This window comes from Mus pahari, chromosome 12 (assembly GCF_900095145.1).
Source record: "Mus pahari chromosome 12, PAHARI_EIJ_v1.1, whole genome shotgun sequence".
Taxonomy (NCBI): domain Eukaryota; kingdom Metazoa; phylum Chordata; class Mammalia; order Rodentia; family Muridae; genus Mus; species Mus pahari.
In genome coordinates this window covers 30105307-30121394 of record NC_034601.1, presented here as the reverse complement: position 1 = coordinate 30121394, position 16088 = coordinate 30105307, and the positions used below count along the sequence as shown (strand labels likewise).

The 16088-nt window shown below is 48.2% G+C and overlaps 1 protein-coding gene across 2 annotated transcripts in view; it reads right to left on the bottom strand.

Moving 5' to 3' along the window:
• Window positions 1–12285: 12285 nt before the first annotated feature.
• Window positions 12286–16088, bottom strand: part of Hacd2 (3-hydroxyacyl-CoA dehydratase 2) — an 84512-nt gene continuing 80709 nt past the window's right edge. Inside the window, exons 7-8 of one of the 2 annotated variants that reach the window (XR_003844896.1) lie at window positions 14958–15107; window positions 12286–14092 (exon numbers count right to left, since the gene is read on the bottom strand). Coding sequence is in view for 1 of the 2 variants with exons in the window: in XM_021209501.1 (XP_021065160.1) it covers window positions 15025–15107 (83 nt within the window). In the remaining variant the exon portion in view is untranslated. Of the gene's footprint in view, window positions 15108–16088 lie in introns of both variants that reach the window. The other variant, XM_021209501.1, reaches the window with a different exon arrangement.

Sequence of the window (16088 nt, the reverse complement as noted above, 5' to 3'; positions counted from 1 at the left end):
CAGTGGGACCCAGGTGTTTTCGCCTTGTTCTTGTTTGGGGACAGCGGTGAGTTGCTCAGTACCGCTAAATGAGAGTAATTATATGAAGTAATTGCAGACCTACCTGCTATTCTGTTGTGTGGTAACTGACCATGAAGAGCAAACCATTTACATGAAACAAGGTGACAGACACCTCTTACTCAGCCCGGCTCAGAGACTCCAACCAGGTGCCTCCTGGTCTTGGTACCTCCGGGTCTAGGATGCTGGGACCTGGGGTGAGCATTTGCAGGTAGTAATGACTCCTAGGCACGCCTCACACTTACCTCTCATGTCCCAGGTGTCCCGTGTCCTTGGTCCTTGAGAAGCCCAGGATCTGTGCCTGCCCCTCGCCCCTGCCAAGGGGACATTCAGCTGTTCTATTGGGTTTCCTTTGTCCTCCAGAGTGCCGCCTGCACTCAGTTTCTCAATTAGTATGTGTGTCCCTCCCCCATAACGCAGCCCTATACCAGGTGCCAGAGAGAGGGAGGCCAAGGCAGCGAAACTGTCCAGGGCAAGCTAAAACCTTCTCTTAGGACAAGAACATCTTCTCATGGTGTCATAAATACGCCTTGGCTCATAACCAAGATAACCTTGTAGGACACAGAAATCATTTGGGGGTAGAGAGCTGGCTCAGCACTAAAGAGCACACGCTGCTCTTGCTAAGGACGGGAGTTTGGTTCCCAGCACCCACACTGAATGGCTTGCAGCTGCCTGTAATTCATTACAAGGACTCTGACACTCTCTTCTGACTTCTTTGGGCACCTGTATATGTGTGGTACACACACACACACACACACACACACACACACACAGATTGAGAGAAAGAGAGAACAAAATGAATATTTTAGAAGCATTTTTAAAAAGAAAAAAAAAACAAAGTAAATAAGGTTTTATTGTTGATCTATAGGAGTCTATAGACTGATAGAAGGAAACAATCTAGTTCCAGCTCCTTGCAACAGCACCAGACAATGCCAGAAGGCTTCTATGACATTCTACTGAGTAAGGTTGTGGATAGTTGTGGATGTGTCGACAGTCTCCTTTGCTTGTGTGAGAGAAGGCATTCAGAGACCACTGGGGCCAGTTAGTGGCATCTATTGAGGTGAAGAAACAAGAAAGAACCTTGGTTGAACTCGTATACGGCAGGTGCTGAGGCCATGTGTACACCATTACCCACGGCATCCTCATTGCCATGGTGCGACAGGTGTTCTGGTCCCGAGTTTGTAGAAGAATAAATTGAGGAGAGAGTCTATGCTGTGTCCCATGCCAAGAGATATGCCCAAGGCTTAAGAATCAGTAGCTCCATGCCTTCCCTCATTTGACGTTTTTCTTTCTACTTCCCTGTGTTTGTGTTTCCTCTGTGGTTTCATTGACCTGTGGTCAACAGCAATATAAAAATAATAATTTATTCTAGAAATAAGCAATTCATAAGTTTGGTTGCACGCACACACACGTGTGTGTGTGTGTGTGTGTGTGTGTGTGTCTTGGTGTTGCACTGGGGAATAGAACACAGAGCCTTCCAGATGTTAGGCGAGACTTCCAGATGCTAGGCGAGTGCTCGACCACCAAGATATTTCTTGCCCCTTTCACTTTCTATTTTGAGAAGGAAGTAGGTCAGGCATACTTTGAAATTTTGATCCTCCTGCCTCTGAGTTTTGAATAACTGGGGTTACAGGCTGGTGCCTCCAGGTCTAGCTACACTACTTTTTAAATTGTACTTATTCATAATAAGTTGAAGTCTTGTGCCTCTTCCTTCTGTCTTGCCCAGATTATAAACCCTGCCTGCCCGCTTTGTGCAGTGTATCCTCCCTGTCTGTACTACCCTCCCATAACTTATCCACAGGTATCTAACTTATCAGTAGGCTTTCAAGAAGCCACACTAGAGTGGTGCTTATTTTACTTAGCTTCAGGGCATAAGAACAAAGACACTGGCACTTTTATTACAGTATATCATCACTTTTTAATTCTTTTTTACTATGTTAATTTTGTTGAACTTTTACTGTGTCTCATTTATAAATTAACTTTCATTATAGGTATGTATTTACAGGAAAAAGTAGCAGGCAGTGGGTGGAGACACTGGTCTGGCCCACCCCATCTGACACACTTCATAAAAGGCCATACCTCCTAATCCTTTTCAAATAGTGCCACTCCCTGATGTCTTGACATTCAAAAATATGAGCCCTTGGGGGGCCATTCTTGTTTTGTTTTGTTTTGTTTTGGAGACAGGGTTTTTCTGTGTAGCCCTGACTGTCCTGGAACTCACTCTGTAGACCAGGCTGGCCTCAAACTCAGACATCTGCCTGCCTCTGCCTCCTGAGTGCTGGGATTAAAGGCATGCACCACCACTGCCCAGCTGATGGGGGTCATTCTTATTCAAACCACCACACCATGCCTCTGACTCTTGAGAGCAAAAACCTCATTTTGTGAGAAGTTTCACGAGGCTGAAGAGGTTGGTCAGACCAGGGAGTCCTCCATCAAAAGGCCAGACCAACTCCCTAGCCCAAAAGGGCTTTCTTAGACTTCCCTGGCCAGAGGAGTGCACAGATGAGCCTGGCCCGAGAGAAAGGAATACTGTGCTGTGCTACCAGGCTGAAGAGATGGACTGGCGGTTAAGTATCTACTGCTCTCGCAGAGAACCAGGATTCAATTCCCATAGGCTGAGATAAGAAGGCTGCTCTTAGCTACTTCTCCAGCACCACACTTAGCTGTCACCACGCTCCCTGCCATAATGGACTAAACCTCTGGAACTATAAGCTAGCCCCCCAATTACATGTATCCTCTCCTAAGAGTTGCCTTGGTCATGGTGTCTCTTCACAGCAATAGAACAGTAGCTAAGACACATTGTTACTTCTTGGCTCTTCTGAGGGGCAGCCTGTGTACAGGAGCTGTTTCCTGGAACCCGTTAGGAAGGATTGAGCTTCCTTAGGCCCCTTGAGCTTCCTTAGGGCCTGAATGGGAGACCATGGACTCTGCTTAGCATTTACCCGAGGCAAGCACAAATATCCGTGGCTATCAATGAGTTAACTTCAAGCCAAGCCTCACAGATAGCCTGCATTTTTTTTTTTTTTTTTTTTTTTTTGTTTTTTTTTTTTTTTTTTTTTTGGTCTCTATTTTATGTGTAAAAGAGATTGAAGAAAATGTCAAGAGCAGAAATCAGAGAGGAAATCAAACCCAGGCCTGACTCCAAGGCACCACACAGCTCTCTCCAAGGAACCAGGCAGGGTTGGGGAGGCTGGTTCTGGGTTAAAATAGAACAGCAATAATATAGAGCACAGGAGCGGGGTATGAGGAGCAGAAAGGGGGAGATGCTCAGAAGACTGAGGGACATAGAGAATGAGAAATAAGATACAAGGAAAACAGCCCCCCCCCCCGTCCCTGTGCCTCTCATTACCTGCTGCCATAAAAGGCCCAGGATATGCGGGTTTTCTGTCCCCTAGTCCCCCAGAGCCAGCCAGGAGACACATGAGGTGTAATGAGGTGACCTAGGGACCCTTCTCTCAAAATGACAGGTCTCTACCCGTTCCCCAGAGAGACACTGTGAAGTAAAGGAGAATGACAGGAACCCTACATCTTTCTTCAAGAGAAGCAGGAAATTAATTTTTAAAAGGTGAGCTCTTATAATTTTAAAATAAAAATTAAACAAAAAAGACAACTAAAATATTTTAGAAAAGCAAAAGATGCCGGTAGGCAGAAGGCCCTTTCAAACTTTGGTGAGTTTGTTCGTATGAGGGTCTCCCACCTCACTGCTGAGTTAATGCAGGGCTCTAAAGAACATAGAGCTCTGTGTGTGTGTGTGTGTGTGTGTGTGTGTGTGTGTGTGTGTGTGTGTGTGTGTGTGTGTAGAAAAATGAGGTTTTCATATTTTTCAGAGTGGAAACAATGCCCTGGCACCTCCAAACACGAAAGGGACCTTCTGCCGGTGGGCAGGGGTGCTTTCTACCAGCCGGAGACTTCTTCACACACGGAGCCCAGAAGCAGAGGGAGGAGGTGAGGACGCAGTGGGGATGAGCGAGGCAGGGAGAGGAGCTGCTCGGAGGTGGCGGGAAGCAGCTCAGAAGTGAATCACATTTCCATGTGACGGGTGCAGTTCACACTTTGGAAGCGGGCAGGGAGCGACCGGAGTCTGACTTTTCTAAATATATCAGCCAAGCCAAACAGCTGCCTGGCTCGGAATGGAGATTTCTGACAAGAGACGGAGTACCCCATGTTCCGATTCTCCAGTGGGGGAGGGGGGAGGGTCTGAGACTGACTCCGGAAGGAGACCCGAGACCTCTTTTCCAGACGAAGTGCTGACTGGGCCTCAGGAGAATCTCACAGGTCCAGGGAAAGCTGTACAACTAAGCAGCTTCTAGGAAGCTCTGCAAGGGGTCACAGCAGGCATGGCTCGTCCTATGGCATCAGTTCTTCCATGGCTGGTGGGCACAGAGACGGCTTCATCTCCTGAGCCGGATGTGGGTGGTATTGTAATCAGGCTCCAAAAGCCTCTATGCCTTCCAGCAAGGGTATGGATGGGCACTACCTGCCAGTGGCTTGGGCATTTCACCTTATAGACAAAGTAAGGAGACCAGAGCCCCAGCGAGTCGTGAGAGGCACACAATGTGTTCCCCACCCCGGGAAGGGTGGTCTCCTTCTACAACAGTGGTTCTCAACCTTCCTAACGGTGCAACCCCAAAATACAGTTCATGTTGTGGTGATCCCTAACCATAAAATCCCTCCCCCCCTTTTTTTAAACAGCTACTTCTTAACTGTAGTTTTGATATTTATAAATTGGAAATATCTCCGTTTTCCAATGGTCTTGGGTGACCCCGTGAAAAGATCACTCAACCTCCCCAACCCACATGTTCTACACGATTGAGAAAGGAGCACATGTGGACACCCCACCCCCCCACACACACACTCTCCCCAGGCAGCTGCAAGTCTCCTGCCTTGCTCAGACGCTTAGGTCCCCGAGAAGCAGGACACCTCTGCTTGGCATACCCAGCTGTGCCCACTGCCCCACAGGCTGTGGCGAGCAGGGCGGGGCATGGAAGCAATTCTGTCACCAAACAAGCCACACTCCTTTCAGCTCTTGGTACCATTCCCATCTCTATGTAAGCAGAAGCTGGAGGTGACAAAGCAGACTGAGGTACCTTCCAGCTCTGAGGATGTCACAGTTCCCGCAGGTCCGTGGTGGGCTAAGGAAGGGGCTTGAAGAGCTTCCTTCCATGGAGTGGATGGGAGGGACTCTCGGCTTCATCTATGAGGTGAAATGCCCAGGTCACTGGTAGCAATCCTTACCCATACTTTGCCAGGAGCCAGAGACACACTTGGAGCCTGACAAACTGCTCAGACACAGAAACGTGCCAAAGAAATGTAGGCTTCCACGGTGCTGTGAGATCCTCCTGGGGGTGCATACCTCTGCACCCCTGAGCATTCCACTTGGCTGGGCCCAGCCCTGGGGACATGCGCTGCTTCTCAGTGACCCTAGGCCTTTAGGAATCCTGTGGGAGACTCCCAGCTGCTAGCAGCTTGCTTATGGTGAATCCCTGAGGAAAGAGCCTCCTCCTCCCCTCCCCCCCACAACACACACAGGTCCGGGGAAAGCTTTGAGCTCAGCTTGAAGGCAGCCATGCAGGGCACTGAAGCCCAGGGTCCAGGAGGTTCCACCCTCTCAGGACCTCGACCTTCCAAGGGTTCTGAGCTTCTCTGGGAGTTCATCGAAGTGCACCTTTGGCGTGGGGGTGGGGTGGGGAGGAGAGGGGCAGTGCTAGTCTCTCAGCAGCCAGCTTCCATGGACTGATTTATCATTTTACTTAATTTTGTATGTACGTGTGTCCTTGTGCCAGAGGTTGGCATGGGGTGTTCTCCTCAACTGTCCTTCATTTTCTTTCTTTCTTTCTTTCTTTCTTTCTTTCTTTCTTTCTTTCTTTCTTTCTTTCTTTCTTTCTTTCTTTCNTCTTTTTCTTTTTCTTTTTCTTTTTCCTTTTCTTTTTCTTTTTCCTTTTCTTTTTCTTTTTCCTTTTCTTTTTCTCTTTCTCTATTTCTTTCTCTTTCTCTTTCTTTCTTTCTTTCTTTCTTTCTTTCTTTCTTTCTTTCTTTCTTTCTTTCTTTCTTTCTTTCTTTCTTTCTTTCTTTCTTTTTGAGATGAGGTCTTTCATTGAACCAGGAGCTGCCTGATTTGGTGCCAGCGCAGCCTAGGGAGCCTGCCTCTGCCTCCCCTGTACTGAGACTATAGGGAACTCCAGCGGACCTGATGCTTTCGGTGTTCTTGTAGGTTTGGTTGTTTTGTTTTGTTTTGTTTTTTAAGTGGGGGCAGAGCTCCAGTTCCCAAGCTTGTCCAGCAAGCACTTTGCCAGTTTGAACCACCTCCCTACACCTTAAAAAAAAAAAAAAGTTTATCTGTATGTGTTTGCCTGTACACATGTATGGGTACCCACATGTGTGCCTGGTGCCAGCAGAGGCCAGCAGAGGCCACTGGGTTTCCTGAGACTAGAGTCACATTAGGTTGGAAGCTGCCATGTGGGTTCTGGGAGCCAAACCCAAATTCTCCTCAGGAACAGCCTGTGCTCTCTCCAGCCTGCTTTCTTTATTTCTCTAAGATAACATTTTGCTATACGCCCCGGATGTTGAACTCCTAGGCTAAAATGACCTGGGACTATAGGTACAAGTCACCAACTAGGCTTCAGGACCTCTGAGAGGCTGCCTACATCATTCATGTAGAATGAAGCTTCATTCCAGGAATGGGGGTGAGGGTGGGGAGACAACACAGTAGAGGGAAAGCTTTGTAAGCATTGGGGCCTGTGGGGCTGCAACACACTGCCTTTCTCAGGTTTTTCCTAGAATCTAGAACCTGATTCCAGTCAAAAACATCTTTGCACCTCCTGCCTGTGTACCCAGCTAGCTGCAGTGGCAGGCAGGCGTCATAATGCAACACAGGCCTGGGAAGGGTCCTCCGTCAGAGAGCCCACAGTCTGCACAGGAAGTTGAGGAGAGACAGCGGTGGGGTCAGTGATCTGAAATAGGTATGCTCATGTAATTTAGAAACTAAACACCCCACAAGAGGCACGCCAGAACACCCACCGTTTATCTGATTTTAAAGTAGACTGGGTCTTTGGTTTCATGTTGCATCCTGGCAGCTTTACCACTGTGGGGTGCCTGGGAGAAATGCCCGCACTGGACTTGGACCAGGGTAGGCACTTCAAGGGAGCAAGGCTATAGACAACAGCCGAGGATGGGAAAGGGTTACCTGGGTGCAGAGAGAGTGAACATCATCCCTTGAGGAATCGTGGGATAACGGGCCAGGTGAGAACGGACATGGGAACAGTGCAAGGCTTCCAGAATGTAGGAAGCAGAGGTGCTGGGGACAGAAGCAGGCACAGGGCACAGGTGGGTCCTGGCTGTGTTCAGGGGTCTCTCCTTCACCTTATCAGCAACAGTCACAGGGACCTATTTGTATTTTTAAGAAGCTCTGTGGGAAATGGTGGTGGCAGCGGGGAGCAGCAGAGCTCAGAGGCCTCTACTCTCTTCTCATTGAGAGGGAGTGGTCCAGACAGCATCAAGGACATTGGCTTAGCCAGGGAGGAGACAGTGGGGAAGCAGATAAGACTCAGTGGATCTCCAGGAGGTAACTTCGACAGGATTTAACAATGGAGTAAAGTAAGGATGGGTGAGGACCCAGAAGAGAGGAGATGGCTCTAGGGCCTGCCTTGTGTGGTTGCCTGATGGAGGCCGTTCAGAGGTGGGAAGGGGAGCAGAGGAGGGCTGTGGGGGATGATGATTTGTGTCAGGTGAGGGAAGGGGAGGAGCTTCAGTTTGGAAGGGTGAATGGACGGTTATGGATTCCAGGTGGTTAGAGAGGCATAGAGATGGAGTTCAAAGTCTGAGATCTGTTCCCCATCTTAGTACCTGCTCCAGTGGCCTCCAGGACCTGGGTGGGCAGGGCCAGGATGAGTGGCAGGCTTTATACAGACAGCACTGGGCTGAGAGCTTGCTCCTTCCCTTAGCATCAGACCCAACATGGGAAATCCTCCCAGGGTGTCAGCAAGGCCTCATGGGGAATGTCTACTCCTGATGCCTTGCCTTTTGAAGACTAAATGGTGTCGTTCAGTTTTAAGTTGTTGCCAATTGATTCAATTAAACAAACAAACAAAAAAAGGTGGCAAGTGTCCAGCAGAACCTTTCCCAGGGCTAGATCTGCTCTGGCCCTGCTGGCCAGAGTTCTTGGGTTAGAATGAGACTCGAAGCTGAGTCAGAACCTCCAACATCAGGAGTCCTACAATGTTCTTCAAAATTCTCCATAAGAGGGCCAGGGAGATGGCTTCTCAGGTAAGGGCACTGGCTGCTGCCAATCAGGACAGCCTGAGTTCAATCCCCAGGGCAAGGAGAGAAAGGATTACCCGAGTCGTCCTGACTTCTACAAGCATGCTGTGGACACACCCACTGACAAACTCCACAAATACAACCACGGACCGGAGGGAGCAAAAGATGGGTCCCAGGCGTCAGCATCGCAGGCTCAATGGTCTAGGGGCAGCCCAGGGTGGACTCATTCGTTCTTCTTGAGGCATACCCAGGTGTGTGAGAGACTGAGTTAGGAAGGAGATGGAAGACAATGGCCCAGAAAAACGAGAGAAACAGCACAAGCTAAAGCACACAAAACAGTGCCACGCGTTGGCTGCTGACGGGAGGGAGGATGTTGGTTCCCAGGGTGATGCCTACACATCAGCCCCTCCCCAAGGAAGAGGGATGTTGATCGTGATGCTGAGTGTCATGGATCTGATGGAGCTACATGGAGCTGATGGGCCTTAAGAGGTCGGTGCACAGGATGCGATCTCTGGAGCCTCTTCCAGGCTTACGTGGAGAGAGGAGTGGGCTTGCTCTCTCTAGCTCTCCTTGGAAACTGCCTTGTCCCTCCTGACCTAGCCCTCCACCTGCAAAGGCCAGGCTGGTGCCTGGCATGGGGGCACAGGCGCTCTACCTGTCTTCCCCTCACAGCACTGGTGCTGGATGGGAGAGCGGTGGGATTTAAAGTGAGTCTGGAAGGACTCATGATCTCCTTTAGTCTGTGACCACTTCTCACTGGCTTAAGAAGGGATGTTTTGAGGTTTTTCCCCAAATCCTAGAGGGACTCCACCCTGGAAAGATTAGCCACAACACTTTCTGGTTTACTCTCCACGAATCCTTTGGGAAACACACTGAGGAGAAACCAAGAGTTCTGGGCTAGCATCGGCCATTGTTGAACCTCCCCGTCTACTCCAAAACCTATCATGGTTTCTAGAGTCAAGACTGTTGGGTGCCCAGCCCTTAGACAAGGACTAAAGAGTGTGCCCTGGGTCCCATAACCCGAAGACCACTAGCAATCTTGAGAGAACCCCATCTGTGGCACAGCATGGCAGGAGACGAAGAGAGAAGCAGGGGACGGGGAGAGCAGGGGAGGCCAGAGCTCAGAGGAAGCACCGAGAGACTGGGACTGTTCCCAAATCAGCTTGAGAATTTTGGTAGCAAAGACTGGAGGGTTTGCTTCTGACAGCCCCCCCCCCCCGGCAGGGTATCATTCTATAGTTCAGGTTATCCTCATCAAAGAAATCCACTGCTTCAGCTGGGATTACAGGTGTGAGCATGCCCAGCCTAGGCGGCATCAGAGATAACATCCCAAGGATTTGAGGAGGATGGCATTTAAGCACATGCTGCGCTGCCCAGGCAGCCAGCCCTGAGGATGCTGAGGCTCGGGGAACTGAACTCGGCTCGGAGCTGCTGATTCCTACCTGTCTCTGCAACAGATTCACACGTGACAGTGACGCCTTTTACACCCACTGGAAAACAGCAACTGACACACTCCATCTGGGGCTGAGCACACGTGCGTCACTAATCTAAGGAGCCACTTATTTATTTCATGAGGGGGGTTTCTCTAAAGCATCGAGAACCACGTAGAAACCAAAGTAGTAAACTTCCTGGATCTCAGGCTGAGCCCCACTCTCATCATCCTCAAGAAGGGGTGGCTACCCCCTGGTTGGGGAAAGCAGCTTTCCACAGTGTTGTTTTTCAAGGTGTGTTCAGGAAGCCTTGGGGGGGAGGGGGGGCAGGTTTGGAAAGTCTGGTACAGCACCCCCTCTTGTAGACTCAAAATACATTCATAGAGTGAAAGCGAACAGGAGAAAACTTTCATTTTGTCTCCATGTTTTAAACCAGCCGCCACCCCCACCCCCATGTCCACCTACTCCTGCCACTCAGGACTGTTGTGGGATGACAGGCAGTGTGGTTGAGGGAGCCTCCAATGGCCTGCTTGGTACCTTCAGTATGATAGCCATTTAAACAGCTCTCTCTGGAGGCAGATCTACAGTCTGTTAAAAGAGAATAATTCATGGCATAGACAGAGTATTTGGAATCTGTGAGAAAACCCACAGTCCAAGAGTCGAGTTAACTCAAGTGCACAGTGTACCCAACAAGCTGCAGACAGCACTCTCGGGTCCAGACACCGCCTTATAAGGTGGCCTGACATTTTCTCATGGCCCAGACTGCCCTCCAAAAATATCCAGAGACAGCAAGAGTGGGAAAGGCTCTCCTGGGGCATTTGAAATAATCACATGCAGGCTCTGCTGCTGAGCAGTGCAAACACCTGCTTGCAGCCCTTCTCCCCCCACCAAAGCTCTGGGCTGCACAGTCCTTGACAGGAGGGCACTAAGGGGGAGGGGGAGACACGACCTTCAAAGCGTATGCCCAAGTTGCTTTCTCTCTGTATGCCTCCAGAATGGGCTCCAAACCTGTCTTTGCTTTATATGGACAATAGATGCGTGACTAATTTTCATCTGTGTGCCTTTCTGCCCTTCCTATCCTTGCTTGGGCTGAAGATGGTTCCTGAAGCCCATATTGCTTGGGAGGTGCTGCCCCCTAGTGGGAAGGACTGGCCAGTACAACGTGGAGGCGGAAATGGCGGTCCAGACTGTTCAACTAGGCTGCAACTGCAGGACATCTGGATTCCATCCACCCACTGCCATACAGATGTGAAGGTCCTGCTGTGGAAAGGAGTTTGTGCTCTAGAATTAGGGAGTATCAGGTGCTTCAACACAAAACCTCTCACTGATTTAGGTTTGTGACCCAACGGGAGTCACCAGGCAAATTAACCTTTTGTGGGAAATGAGTTTGGGTATGGAGATTTTTTTTCCATGTAACACCATGGGTGTCACACTAAATAGGAAAAAAAAAAAGGAATACTCCCTCATATTTTTCAAAGAAATTGTTGGTTAAAAAAAAAAAGAACTTCACGGCTCTCCCCTGGTCTGGCTCTTAGATGCAAGGAATGTTAATAGGTATGGCTATTTTTGGTAATAGTTACTTACAACAGTTTCTTCACTACCAAATGGCTTGACAATGAGCCAAGCTATTTGTAAGGCTGGGATTAAAAAGAAAAAACCAATATGATGAATTGCAATGCTAGTTTTTTACTCTTTTTAAAGGAACAGAACCCAGCAGCATTTTTGGAACACTGTGAACAGGCAGCTTCCTAATTACAGGCAATTCTTCCACGACAAGGCTCACACACACACACAACTGCCGCAGAGTAGACAATGGTGACCAGAAAGACCCAGCTCCTACCACCATGCTAGAACTGCAAAGGCTGTTCGCAGGCAGCCTTGACTACTGGCTTTCCCACCTGCTGCTCGGATTCGGTTCTCCTAAGTGAGAACAAAGGGTCTTGTGTAGTCAAACGGCCTGATGAGCCTGTTCATGGAGACCTCTCTAGGGAAAGAAACTGGGATCCAGAGTGGGAGGGTCAGAAGGGACACTGCTGGGGACATTCTAACCCAGGTCCCTCCACCACTTATGTTTGAGTTTGACATTGTGAAAACCTCCCAGGAATGTTCTGGAATTGGAGTCATTTTTAGGTTAGGTACATGTAGTTTTCATGAAAGACTGGGAGACACTCGTCTGCTGGGTCGGGGCTCAGTGGACCGTTAGAAGGCTGAAAGGAAATGCCCCTAAGAAACTGCCCAGAGCAAACAAAACCAAACCCTCACTGAGGGTCTTAACTTCTTCTGACTGATGTTTTAGATCCCTGGCTCCTTGGGAGAAGGGGTTGCTCATGTTGTGAGCATGTCGTCGGCATGTTGGCAGCCTGCCTTGGTGAGTGTGATGTCGAACTGGCAGAGAGAAACCGCTTAATAAAGCCTATTTCTCCTTTAAGTACAGAACCAGTAATATCAGAAACAGGCTTGAAAATCATCAAAGAACAAGCGGAGTCCATAATGGAATGGGAGTTTCCACATTCTTGCAACATGGCTCCAGATCAGACCCAGGCAGAGCACACACCAATTTATTTTGGAATGCAACATGTATCAGTGTTTTATGAGTATAACTTACTACATTAACATCAGGTAAAAACAGCTTTCAAGTGCATGCGTAGAAAGTTAAGCATAGTTTTTGAGCTCCTTATTTCTAAATATACAAAAAATACATTTAAATTATATAATTTTAGTGAATCAAAGACTTATAAAATTACAATATTGGTTTTCACAACATAGAAAAAATACAAAATGACTATATATATGGTTGTATAATTTTTTACCCAAATTTCAAAGGAGCAGTGTGTAGTGACTTTGATGTTTGATAATGGTTTATCTGAGACTCAGAACTGAGTTTGGTTTTCAGGTTAGACCTCAGCAACACCAGGCTTTTAATAGAAATGTAAAGCCAACACAAGTGAGAAGCAAGGCACGGCTGCCTCCCCTGTCTTTCTGGCCAGGTACCGTCCACACCGTCCTCTTGTTCAGTTGGCTTTACTTTCCTGGGGGGTGGGGGGAGCAGTGCTTTACTCCATGACTAACTCCATGGAGCCTTTATGATTGTGGTCCCAGCCTCAGCATGATGCAGATTAGCCATACACGTCTACAGAGAGCTGCTGTGCACCTCAAAGGCTCCATCCCTTCGGCAGAGGGCCCCTGGGGGAGATCTGACCTGCAGTCAAGTGGGTGCTGGGAGGGTGAGGGCTGACTCTAGTTCTGACAAAAGAGCCACTGAAAAAAAGAACCTTCCACGCTCACACCTCATTAGATGTCACACCTGAGGAGGCTGGGCGTTCTCAGTTTATAAAAGAACATGATTACCTCAACAGAGAAATCAAATCATGTTAGGGATGAAAACGACCTAAAAGCCAGCTACTGAGGTGTCAGAAGGACACCCGCTGTCTGCTGCATCTCAGAGCACGTGTCCAGCAGGTGCTGGATTGAGACCCTTTCTGTGAGGGAAACAGGTGACTGTGATCTCATCAGTGCAGCTCAGGCTGATGCATCCAGCCAGCAGATGTAGCCATGAGGAAGGCAGGCCCAGGGGTCCCGTGGGCTGCTTCTCAGGCCACCTTCTGTGGGCATCCCAACGCAACAGTAACAATCTCAGATACCCGAACTGATTCTGTTTCACAGAAGCAATACAGTTTGGAGGAATAAAAAGGGAGGAAAAGTTGAAAAGACATATTTCCCACATATTTGTCTACCAAATACCAGAATAGATTCTGATTTTGACACAGCCAAGTAAAGAGAGCTGACTTGAAGCAGAATTCTAATGTTCAGTTTGACAATAACTTATTACACACCTGCCTGCATTAGCTTTTCAAGCTATGAAAATATGCATTTGAAAATGTAGTTTTCATTATATTCTTCTGATTGGAACAATTATATTCTAAATGACAATGGCAAGATTTTTAAAGTCTTAAAGATAAACAAAAAAAGGAATGAAAAAGAAAGAAATCAAGGGGAGAGATCTTATTCATAAGGTACTGTTTAAAATTGAGTGCACATCTAAACTTGGGCCTGGCATTCATCTGAACCTTGCTTTCTATTTTCAAAAGGAGTTTGCTGTGGGAGCAGCGGGCTGGGTGGGCCTCGACTTTGCCTGTCTCCTCCAAGCCTATATCCTAAGGGGACTTAACCACACAGGTGAGCAAGTAAGTGCTGTGAAGACCCTGTCAGACAGGGCTAGTGACAAGCAGCTGGTGGCTGCTCTGATGCATGGAGGGGACAGTACTACCTTCAGCTTTTCCTAAAACATGTGTTGTCTCTGGACTTACAACTTGGTGAGAATTACACAGGAACACAATCAGGAAAGGTACCTAAACAGAAGAGTAAAAAAAAAAAATAAATAAAATAAAATAAAAAGTAAGTTTAAATCTATTTCTGAATGCCTTCTGTGGACCATGGTGGTAAAGCAAGCCTTTCCAAGTGCCTTTAATTACAGACTTCTCCTCCTGTGTGGTGAGACAGGCTTCGAGTCTGTCAGGAAGGCTCTCACTGGCCAGTGCACAGCTGTGCTTTGAGGATGGTACATGGAAGGCACTTCCCCCTCACCGTGGCTTGTTAGAATCTGACTGAAGCGAGTTCCACGAAAGGGTCTTTATAGTTTACACAGACTAAGTTCAAGCACGGATCTCAGCGGCAGGCAGCAACGACTCAACCGAAAACAAATGAAAGGCTTTTAGTGGTTTTCTGGTTACAGGCACTCCCCAAAGCTTCACAGCCGTAAACGCCTTGTAATGCATTCACTAGCTATGAGGGGCCAAGTCCTAGCCAGAACCTCTGAGCTCTCCCGAGCAGTTTCCAGCATGCAGTCAAGCACTCTGAGAAGGGGAAGGCTAGCCATACTGCAGACTGCAACCCAGCTTCTGCTGCAAGCCCAGAAGTCAGTTGGAGCACAGTTGCCCCTCGGACAGCAGCTCTCAGCACTGGGTGTACACTCTGTACTCCCAGATGAATGGAGGACACGGAGAAGATAAAGGCCAACCCCCTTCTAGCGCCATCATAGGACTGGCAACTTCTGGTCAGAGCATGCTGAAAGGACCAGCTAGGATGCTTTATGTAACAGCCTTCTGCATTTTTAATCTTTTTATTTTTATTTTTTATAAAATCCCAGGCCTGTGTGACACTGGATTTTGTTTTTTTATTTTGTTTTGTATTTAATATTTTAAAAATAGTTCTTACTGGGAACTCAAAAAGTCTGCAGCATATTTTGATCATTGAAAAGTCTGGTTTGGGGTGGTGTAGAGAGCTACTCAAACTTCTTCTGTTCTTCGGTGTGAGAAAGGACCTTTCTTCTCTGGTGTATCATGTGGAAGTACAACTGGGGGAACACTGGAAGACAAGGAAGAACAGTGGGTTAGCCGGCCTCTGAAAGCTCCGTTCGCTCAAAGCCTGTGGCCCAGACCCTGACTGCTTCTTCATCCGGTGACCAATGGGAGCAATACAACAGGAGAGGGCGGGGCACAGTGCTCCCTTTGGCTGAGTAATGCAATCGCAGACACTATCTTCATTGCCCTAACAGCCAAGGGACACAGGCCACCAGATAAAGTTGTTATCGTTTGTGCTGGATATTAAGAACAGAGTTTCCACCACTGAGCAAGGTACCCACACTGCTGGCGCTCTGCTCATCTTCACATTTATTCTGGATAATTTCAGAACAACCAGAGAGAGACTTCTGATGGAGTCACTCCTATTTGAGAGGAGGAATTATAGGCCCAGAGAGGGTAAACAACACACCTCTAGGGTCTCACAGAGAACCTGGGAGGATCAGGTCCTGGGCTCAACTGTTTAGCCAGTCCGTCTTGGGGTGGAGGTGGGAGCGTGGGAGGAGGGAGCATCACCCCAGTGCATTTCCTGAGAAAGGTTGTTCCCTGGATGGCAAGAATGAGCTTGGACATCAGGTATGGGACAGTCTCCTGTGCTTGGTATTGGTTCTTCAGAGAGGAAAGTATTTAGCAAGTGGGTTGGAGCTATTGGCATTCAGCATACAAAACCAAGGAGAGTGAAATATCCCAACTAACACGTGTTCACCACAAATGCCCAGTGGAGAAGGCAGGTTTGAGCAATTTGGCTTTCACATGGCTTCTGCAAAGTGAACATTCAGTCACCACATCACTGCTGTTCAGTCCCTTCCTCATCCCCTTCTCAAGTGGGGCCAGCTCTGTTTTTCAAGGTAGTCTGTATCTGAGGGCACATGGTTTCTATTATTGCCAGCTCTCTTGGGATAGTCTCTTCTTTACTTTTCAAATGGATTCCAACTTAATATCTCTCTCTCTCTCTCTCTCTCTCTCTCTCTCTCTCTCTCTCTCTCTC